This window comes from Pristiophorus japonicus, chromosome 30 (assembly GCF_044704955.1).
Source record: "Pristiophorus japonicus isolate sPriJap1 chromosome 30, sPriJap1.hap1, whole genome shotgun sequence".
NCBI classification, from domain to species: Eukaryota; Metazoa; Chordata; class Chondrichthyes; family Pristiophoridae; genus Pristiophorus; species Pristiophorus japonicus.
This window is the reverse complement of record NC_092006.1, coordinates 13,596,210-13,605,911: the sequence shown is the minus strand read 5'-3', so window position 1 is coordinate 13,605,911 and position 9,702 is coordinate 13,596,210. Positions and strand designations below refer to the sequence as shown.

Genomic DNA, 9,702 nt, shown 5'->3' with positions numbered 1-9,702 from the left:
TCCCCTATTCAACAACAACAACCACTTGTGTATATATAGTGCCTTTAACGCAGTGAAACGTCCCGAGATGCTTCATTGAGATAAAAAATTTGAAACTGAGCCACGTAAGTTGAAATTAGGGCAGCTGACCAAAAGCTGGGTTTTAAGGAGCGTCTTGGAGGAGAGAGAGAGGCGGAGAGGTTTAGGGAGGAAGTTCCAGAGCTTGGGGCCCAGGCAGCTGAAGGCACGGCCACCGATGGTGGAGCGATTATAGGGGCCAAGTTTCAGCCTGGGTTGCTCCTGTTTTTTTGGAGCAACTGGTTTAGAACGGAGTATCTTAGAAATTGCAATTCTCGGCATTTAGTTTGCTCCAGTTCTAGTCAGTTAGAACAGTTTCACTTTGGAACAGATTTTTTTTTCAAAAGGGGGCGTGTCCGGCCACTTACGCCCGTTTTGAAAGTTTAGGCAGTGAAAACTTACTCCAAACTAACTTAGAATGGAGTATGTGAAGATTTTTGTACGTTCAGAAAAACCTTGTCTACACTTTAGAAAATCAGGCGTAGGGAATGGGGGGGGTTTAAAGGGAAGGTTACAAACATTAAACACTTCAGTTTTACAAATAAAGAGCCATCATCAATAATAAATGATAAAAACATCAATAAATCAACCAATAAATCAATCCAAAAAAATTAATATAAAATTTAAATTTTTAAAAAAATCAATAAATAAAACATTTTCTACTTACCAACTGCAGCACCGGGAGTCCTCCAACAGCGTGCTGGGACACCCCCCCCCCCCCCCCCCCAGTGTGTCTCTGTCAGTGTCTCTATCTCTCTGTCTGTCTCTGTGTGTTTCTGACAGTGAGGGGAGGGGGGGGAGGTGGGGGGGGAGAGGGAGGGGGAGGGGGGGAGGTGGGGGGGGGGGGAGGGAGGGGGAGAGGGGGAGAGGAGGAGGGGAGGGGAGGGGGAGAGGGGGGGGGAGGGGAGGACAGGGGGGAGGGAGGGGAGGGGGGGGGAGGGGAGGACAGGAGGGGAGGGAGGGGGAGGACAGGGGGGGGAGGGAGGGGGGAGGGGGAGGACAGGGGGGGAGGAGAGGGGGAGAGGGGGGGGGAGAGGGGGAGAGGGGGAGAGGGGGTCGGGTCCGGGGGAGCGGGGGTCGGGTCGGGTCGGGTCGGGTCGGGTGGGAGGCAGCCTTATGCACACAGCCCCAGTGAGGCCATTGGGCCAGGGCTAAGGGCTGCGTGCTTCGGGCCCCTCCCACACAGTTTGGGCGCCTGGAGCGACTGCACATGCGCACCCACTGTAGCGCGCATGTGCAGAGGTCCCGGCACTGTTTTCAGCGCAGGGACCTGGCTCCGCCCCCCACAGCTCGTGCTGCGCCGCGCCCAGCTCCCGAGGACCTGCAGGGAGCCGGAGAATAGGTGAGTTTTTTTTAGGCGCACTTTGTGGCACGAAAAACGGGTGTCCAGGTCCGGGCTACACCGTTCGAGACGCGGCCTTAAACTTGGGCCTATTATCAGGGATGCTCAAGAGGGCAGAATTAGAGGAGACATCTCGGGGGGTGTTGTGGGGCTGGAGGAGGTTACAGAGATAGGGAGGGGGCGAGGGCCATGGAAGGATTTGTAAACCAGGATGAGAATTTTGAAATCGAGGCGCTGCTTAACCGGGAGCCAATGTAGGTCAGTGAGCACAGGGGGTGATGGGTGAGTGGGACTCGGTGCGAGTTAGGACACGGGGCAGCGAGCACAGGGGGTGATGGGTGAGCGGGACTGGGTGTGAGTTCGGACACGGGGCAGCGAGCACAGCGGGTGATGGGTGAGCGGGACTCGGTGCGAGTTAGGACACGGAGCAGTGAGCACAGGGGGGTGATGTGGGACTGGGTGTGAGTTCGGACACGGGGACAGTGAGCACACGGGGTGATGGGTGAGTGGGACTCGGTGCACTGGTATTTAAGGAGGCCTCACAGGTTGGAGAGACACGCTGGAGACCTGCAATAAAAGACTAAGGTCACACTTAAGCTCACAGTGTTCAGTCTGACTTTTTCTCCATACACAACAGGTCTAGCCCCAGGTCTCTCTGTTCTGGCACTCCCGTTAAAATTGTACCATTTAGTGTGTACGGTCTCACCTCGTTCTTCCTTCCAAAATGTATAAACTCACATTTATCAGCGTCGAATTTCACCTGTCATTCCAACAGCCAATTCCCATCTTCCTCATTCTTTGCCTCACTTCAACTTCTGTGACATCGGCAAATTTCGAAAAATAAAGAGCTATTAGGGCAGCTGACCAAAAACTTGGGCGAAGAGGTCGGTTTTAAGGAGTGTCTTAAACGAGGAGAGAGAGGTGGAGAGGTTTAGGGTGTTCCAGAGCTTGGGGCCCAGGCAGCTGAAGGCACGGCCACCGATAGTGGAGTGATGGAAATCAGGGGATGGTCAAGAGGGCAGAATTGGAGGAGCGCATAGATCTCGGGAGGTTGTGAGGCTGGAGGAGGTTACAGAGATAGGGAGGGATGTAGGGGTTGGAGGAGTTTACAGAGATAGGGAGGTGTGTAGGGGCTGGAGGAGGTTACAGAGATAGGGAGGGATGCAGGGGTTGGAGGAGGTTACAGAGATAGGGAGGTGTGCAGGGGCTGGAGGGGGTTACAGAGATAGGGAGGGATGTAGGGGCTGGAGGAGGTTACTGAGAACGGGAGGGTTGTAGAGCTGGAGGAGGTTACAGAGATAGGGAGTGCTGTAGGAGGTTACAGAGTAAGGGAGGGGTGTATAGGCTGGAGGGCATTACAGAGATAGGGAGGGGCGTAGGGGCTGGAGGAGATTAGAGATTGGGAAGGTTGTCGGGGCTGGAGGAGGTTACAGAGATTGGGAAGTGTGTAGGGCTGGAGGAGGTTACAGAGAAAGGGAGGGGTGTAGGGTTGGAGGAGGTTACAGAGATTGGGAAGGGTGTAGGGCTGGAGGAGGTTACAGAGATAGGGAGGGGTGTAGGGGCTCGAGGAGGTTACTGAGAACGGGAGGGTTGTAGAGCTGGAGGAGGTTACAGAGATAGGGAGGGATGTAGGGGCTGGAGGAGGTTACTGAGAACGGGAGGGTTGTAGAGCTGGAGGAGGTTACAGAGATAGGGAGTGCTGTAGGAGGTTACAGAGTAAGGGAGGGGTGTATAGGCTGGAAGGCGTTACAGAGATAGGTAGGGGTGTAGGGGCTGGAGGTTACAGAGATAGGGAGGGGTGTAGGGGCTGGAGGAGGTTACAGAGAAAGGGAGGGGTGTAGGGCTGGAGGAGGTTACTGTTGTGTATCTGTAAAGCATGCACTCCCATGTTCCGCCACCAGGGAGCTCATCCCCTGAAGTCCCAAGGGATCCCAGCAGGAACACAACAACTGGCGACGAGAATACGAATCCAACGCAAAGATGCAGCAAACTGTGGGCATCCTGGAGAAGTTCTTGGAGGGTGGGGACTGGGAAGCCTATGTCGAACGGCTGGACCATTACTTTGAAGCCAACGAGCTGGACGGAGAAGGAAGTGCTGCAAAAAGGAGAGCGGTCCTCCTCACTGTCTGCGGGGCACCGACCTACAGCCTCATGAAGAATCTTCTGGTTCCGGTGAAACCCACAGATAAGTCGTATGAGGAGCTGTGTACACTGGTTCGGGAGCATCTTAACCCGAGGGAGAGCGTGCTGATGGCGAGGTATCGGTTCTACACGTGCCAGCGATCTGAAGGTCAGGAAGTGGCGAGCTACGTCGCCGAGCTAAGGTGACTTGCAGGACAATGTGAGTTTGATGGTTACCTGGAGCAGATGCTCAGAGACTTTTTTTACTGGGCATTGGCCACGAGACCATCCTACGAAAATTTTTGACTGTAGAGACATCGACCCTCAGTAAGGCCATTGCGATAGCACAGGCGTTTATGTCCACCAGTAATAACACCAAACAAATCTCTCAGCACACAAGTGCTAGCAATGTTCATAAATTAACTGGAACTGTGTTTGCGAGCAGAAATGTACAGGGCAGAAACCACGAGTCTGCAAGTGCCAGCAGGCCTCAGGTGACCCAGATGACTCAGAGTCCCCAACAAAGGATGAATGCAAGGCAATTCACACCTTGTTGGCGTTGTGGAGGCTTCCATTCAGCCTATTCATGCCACTTCAAAGAGCTGTGGAACAATGGGGCACCCCCAATGAGCTTATCTAAGGCCGAGAGGGCCTACAGCATGATTGAGAAAGAGCCATTAGTGTGTGTGTTCGGGGTAAAGAAAATGCATCAGTACCTGTTTGGCCTCAAATTTGAGCTGGAAACCGATCACAAGCCCCTCATATCCCTGTTCGCTGAAAACAAGGGGATAAATACTAATGCCTCAGTCCGCATACAAAGGTGGGCACTCGCGCTATCAGCGTATAACTATATCATCCGCCACAGGCCAGGCACCGAGAACTGTGCGGATGCTCTCAGTCGGCTACCATTGCCCACCACGGGGGTGGAAATGGCGCAGCCTGCAAACTTGTTGATGGTGGCGCAGTCCGCAGACTTGTTGATGGTCATGGAAGTGTTTGAAAATGATAAATCACCTGTCACGGCTCGCCAGATTAGGACTTGGACCAGTCAAGATCCTCTGCTGTCCCTAGTAAAAAACTGTGTACTGCATGGGAGCTGGGCCAGCTAATCAAGTCGTTCCAGCAGCGAAAGGATGAGCTGTCCATTCAGGCAGACTGCCTGTTGTGGGGTAACCGCATAGTGCTACCCAAAAAGGGCAGGGAGACGTTCATCTCGGATCTCCACAGCACACACCAGGGTATAGTAATGATGAAAGCGATAGCCAGATCCCACGTGTGGTGGCCCGGTATCGACTCTGACTTAGAGTCCTGTGTACGGCAATGCAGCATGTGTGCTCAGTTGAGCAACGCGCCCAGAGAGACACCACTAAGTTTGTGGTCCTGGCCCTCCAGACCATGGTCGAGGATCCATGTCGACTATGCGGGCCCGTTTCTCGGTAAAATGTTCCTGGTGGTGGTGGATGCTTTTTCAAAATGGATTGAATGTGAAATAATGTCGGGAAGCACCGCCACCGCCACCATTGAAAGCCTGAGGGCCATGTTTGCCACCCACGGCCTGCCTGACATACTGGTCAGTGACAACGGGCCATGTTTCACCAGTGCCGAATTTAAAGAATTCATGACCCGCAATGGGATCAAACATGTCACCTCGGCCCTGTTTAAACCAGCCTGCAATGGGCAGGCAGAGCGGGCAGTACAAACCATCAAACAGAGCCTCAAACAAGTCACAGAAGGCTCACTCCAAACCCGCCTGTCCCTAGTACTGCTCAGCTACCGCACGAGACCCCACTCGCTCACAGGGGTGTCCCCGGCTGAGCTACTCATGAAAAGGACACTTAAAACCAGACTCTCGCTGGTTCACCCCAACCTGCATGATCAGGTAGAGAGCAGGCGGCAGCAACAAAATGTAAACGATGGTCGCGCCACTGTGTCACGGGAAATTGATCTGAATGACCCTGTGTATGTGATAAACTATGGACCAAGTGGATCGCGGGCACGGTGATAGCTAAAGAAGGGAATAGGATGTTTGTAGTCAAACTAGACAATGGACAACTTTGCAGAAAGCACCTGGACCAAACGAGGCTGCGGTTCACAGACTGCCCTGAACAACCCACAGCACACACCACCTTTTTCCAGCCCACAACACACACCCAAAGGATCAACGACACCACCCCGGACCAGAAAATCGAACCCATCACGCCCAACAGCCCAGCAAGGCCAGGCTCACCCAGCAGCCCTGCAGGGCCAACAACACGCCAGCCCAGCGAGGGCACAGCCAACACACCAGAACAGACATTTGTACCGAGGTGGTCCACCAGGGAAAGAAAGGCTCCCGACCGCCTCACCTTGTAAATAGTTTTCACTTTGACGTTGTGGGTGCGGGGGAGTGATGTTGTGTATCTGTAAAGCATGCACTCCCATGTTCCGCCACCAGGGAGCTCATCCCCTGAAGTCCCAAGGGATCCCAGCATCCCTTGGGAGCACTGTATATAAGCCGGCCCCTAAGTGTTCCTCACTCTGGAGTGTCTTAATAAAGACCGAGGTCACTGTTACTTTAACCTCCCTGTGTGCAGTCTCATCTGTGTTAGGAACACAATAGTTACAGAGACAGAGAGGGGTGTAGGGGCTGGAGCAGGTTGCAGAGATAGGGAGGGGTGTAGGGGCTGGAGGAGGTTACAGAGATGGGGAGGGGTGTAGGGGCTGGAGGAGGTTATAGAGATAGGGAGGGATGTAGGGGCAAGAGGAGGTTACAGAGATAGAGAGGGGTGTAGGGGCTGGAGGAGGTTACTGACACAGGGAGGGGTGTACGGGTTTGGAGGAGGTTACAGAGATAGGGAGGGGTGTAGGGGCTGGAGGAGGTTACAGAGATAGGGAGGGGTGTAGGGGCTGGAAGAGGTTACAGAGCTAGGGAGGGGTGTAGGGCTGGAGGAGGTTACAGAGATAGGGAGTGGTGTAGGGCTCGAAGTTACAGAGATAGGGAGGGGTGTAGGGCTCGAAGTTACAGAGATAGGGAGGGGTGTAGGGGCTGGAGGAGGTTACAGAGATAGGGAGGGATGTAGGGGCAAGAGGAGGTTACAGAGATAGGGAGGAGTGTAGGGGCTGAGTGAGGGGGTTCAGGGTGGGGGAGGTTGGGGGAAGAGGGTGTGGGATGCGTGGGGGGGCTTAGTGAGGGGGTTCAGGGTGAGGGAGGGGCCTCCCGCTGACGGCCCTCCTCCCTCTCTCAGTGACATCACCTGTTGTCTGTAACCTGGCTTCCTGTGTGTGGGGGGGGGAGGTCAGAGGTCAGAGGCAACAAGGGGACATTGTGAGATCAGCGCCGTTGCCCCCGGCGACAGGCCCAGTGTAGAGGGGCAGGTGGAGGTGTGGGCCCATACAGACGGTGACACTCGAGGGAGAGAGAGAGGGAGGCTGCAAACAGGAAGAAAAGCGTGCTGATCGTGTTGCTCAGAGCAGACCCAAGAAGCCCACCCCCGGACCCCCTCAGTCCGTGCCCTCGCTGTGAGAATGAGCAAATCCTCCCCCACTGCCCCCCAGGGGCCCCCCGCCTGCACAGAAGACTTCACCGAGACGGCGGCCGTGGTGATGGACAACGGCACCGGCTATACCAAGGCTGGCTTTGCCGGCGACGACAAGCCCAGCGTGGTGGTCCACTCCCTGGTGGGCATCCCCAACCAGACGGGCAACGACCCGCGCAAGGGGCCCGACTACTACATCGGCAGCGCCATCCCCAGTGACCCGTGGATCACCAAGACCCAGGTGGTCACCAAAGGCATCGTGACAGACTGGGACGCTCTGGAGATGCTCATGCACCACGTCTTCTACCATGAGCTGCGGGTGGCCCCTGAGGATCAGGCGGTGCTGCTCTCCGACAGCCCGCTGTCGCCCACCACCAACCGGGAGAAGTCGGCCGAGCTGCTGTTCGAGAACTTCGGGGTGCCGGCCATGTACGTGGCCCACCAGAGCGTGCTGTCGCTGTACTCCACCGGGAGGATCAACGGCCTGATCATCGAGTCGGGCCTGGGGGTCTCCTGCACGGCGCCCATCTACAACGGCTACACATTGCCCCATGCCACCTACCGCCTGGACCTGGCTGGGGGCAGGCTGAGCGAGTACATGGCCAAGCTGCTGGAGGACTGCGGCAACACCTTCAGCCCCGAGGAGATGCACATCGTGCACAACATCAAGGAGACCTGCTGCTACGTGGCGCAGGACTTCAACAAGGAGATGGTGGCCAACGAGAGCGACTACCTGACCGACTACAAGCTGCCTGACGGTCACATCATCACCATCGGCAACCAGTGCTTCCGCTGCCCCGAGTCTCTGTTCAAGCCCGAGGCGGTGGGGCTGACTGACCCCGGCCTCCACGTGCTGGCCATGAAGAGCCTGAAGAAGTGCAAGGCCAAGCACCGGCCCGAACTGTTCAACAACATCGTGCTGTCGGGCGGCTCCTCCATGTTCCCTGGCTTCGCCGAGCGCATCCAGAAGGAGATGGGCGAGCTGGTGCCCAGCCGCTTCAAGCTCAACGTCTACGCCTCGCCCCAGCGCAAGTTCTCGGTGTGGATTGGGGGCTCCATCACGGCCAGCCTCAACACCTTCCAGTCCATGTGGGTGTGTCGCAAGGACTACGACGAGAAGGGTCCGGCGATTGTCCATCGCAAGTGTTTCTGAGCGATTGGCGGAACGTGTGCGTGCACACGCCAGTGTGTATGGCCAGCGAGTGCTGACATTCTGATAAATAAACAGAATTAAAAACTCCCACCCTGGTCTCGCTGGCCCCTCATTGCACGGGACGGCAGGGAACCAAACCGTCATGCTTCCACACTTGCCGACGACCCAAAACTGGCTGGGGTTGTGAGTCGGGACGAGGATGTCAAGACTCAGCGGGTCGACGGAGTGAACCTGTGGAATTCTCTGCCACAGAAAGTTGTTGAGGCCAGTTCGTTCGTCAGATTCAAAAGGGAGTTCGATGTGGTCCTTATGGCTAAAGGGATCAAGGGGTATGGAGAGAAAGCAGGAATGGGGGACTGAGGTGAATGATCAGCCATGATCTTATTGAATGGTGGTGCAGGCTCGAAGGGCCGAATGGCCTACTCCTGCACCTATTCTCTATGTTTCTATGTGAATGGGCAAACACATGGCAGATGCAGTATAACGTGGATAAATGTGAAGTTATCTACTTTGGTGGGAAAAACATGAGGACAAAGTATTATTTAAATGGTGACGGCTTGGGAAGTGTGGATGTACAGAGGGACCTGGGTGTCCTTGTACACCAGTCATTGAAAACAAACATGGTGCAGCAAGCAGTTAGGGGCAAATGGGGTACGTTGGCCTACATTGCCAGAGGATTTGTGTACAGGAGCAAGGATGCCTTACTCCAGTTATACAGGGCCTTGGTGAGACCGCACCTGGAGTATTGTGTGCAGTTTGGGTCTCCTTACCTAAGGAAGGATATACTTGCCATAGAGGGAGTGCAGTGAAGGTTCACCAGACTGATTCCTGGGATGGCAGGACTGTCGTATGAGGAGAGATTGGGTCGACTGGGCCTGTATTCACTGGAGTTTAGAAGAATGAGAGGGGATCTCATTGAAATGTATAAAATTGTGACGGGGTTGGACAGACTGGATGCGGGGAGGATGTTTTCCCCGCGGCTGGGAAGTCTAGAACAAGGGGTCACAGTCTCAGGATACGGGCTAGGAAATTTAGGACTGAGATGAGGAGAAATGTTCTCACTCAGAGGGAGGTGAACCTGTGGAATTCTCGACCACAGAAGGCTGTGGAGGCCAAGTCACTGAATATATTTAAGAGGGAGATCGATAGATTTCGAGACACAAAAGACATCAAGGGGTCTGGAGAGAAAGTGGGAATATGGTGTGAGGATCGAGGATCAGCCGGGATCATATTGAATGGTGCAGACTCGAGGGGCCGAATGGCCGACTCCTGCTCCGATTTTTTATTTCTACGAAAGTGAGGAGTGATCCAAATGTCACCAGGGGCCCCTTCCCTTCGAATCATGGCTCGCATTGCCCCAGTGGTCTCACTCGGTGTGGGACTGAGCGCCGGGGAGGGGGAGAGGGGCCCGGTGTGGGACTGAGCCCCGGGGAGGGGGAGGGGGGCCCGGTGTGGGACTGAGCCCCGGGGAGGGGGAGGGGGGCCCGGTGTGGGACTGAGCCCCGGGGAGGGGG

The 9,702-nt window shown here is 55.3% G+C and overlaps 1 protein-coding gene across 1 annotated transcript; it reads left to right on the top strand.

Moving 5' to 3' along the window:
- Nucleotides 1–6,982: 6,982 nt before the first annotated feature.
- On the top strand, nt 6,983–8,192 carry LOC139240267 (actin-1-like). Its single transcript, XM_070868751.1, has one exon. The coding sequence runs from the start codon at nt 7,025–7,027 to the stop codon at nt 8,186–8,188; it is 1,164 nt and encodes a 387-aa protein (XP_070724852.1). The 5' UTR covers nt 6,983–7,024; the 3' UTR covers nt 8,189–8,192.
- Nucleotides 8,193–9,702: the final 1,510 nt, after the last annotated feature.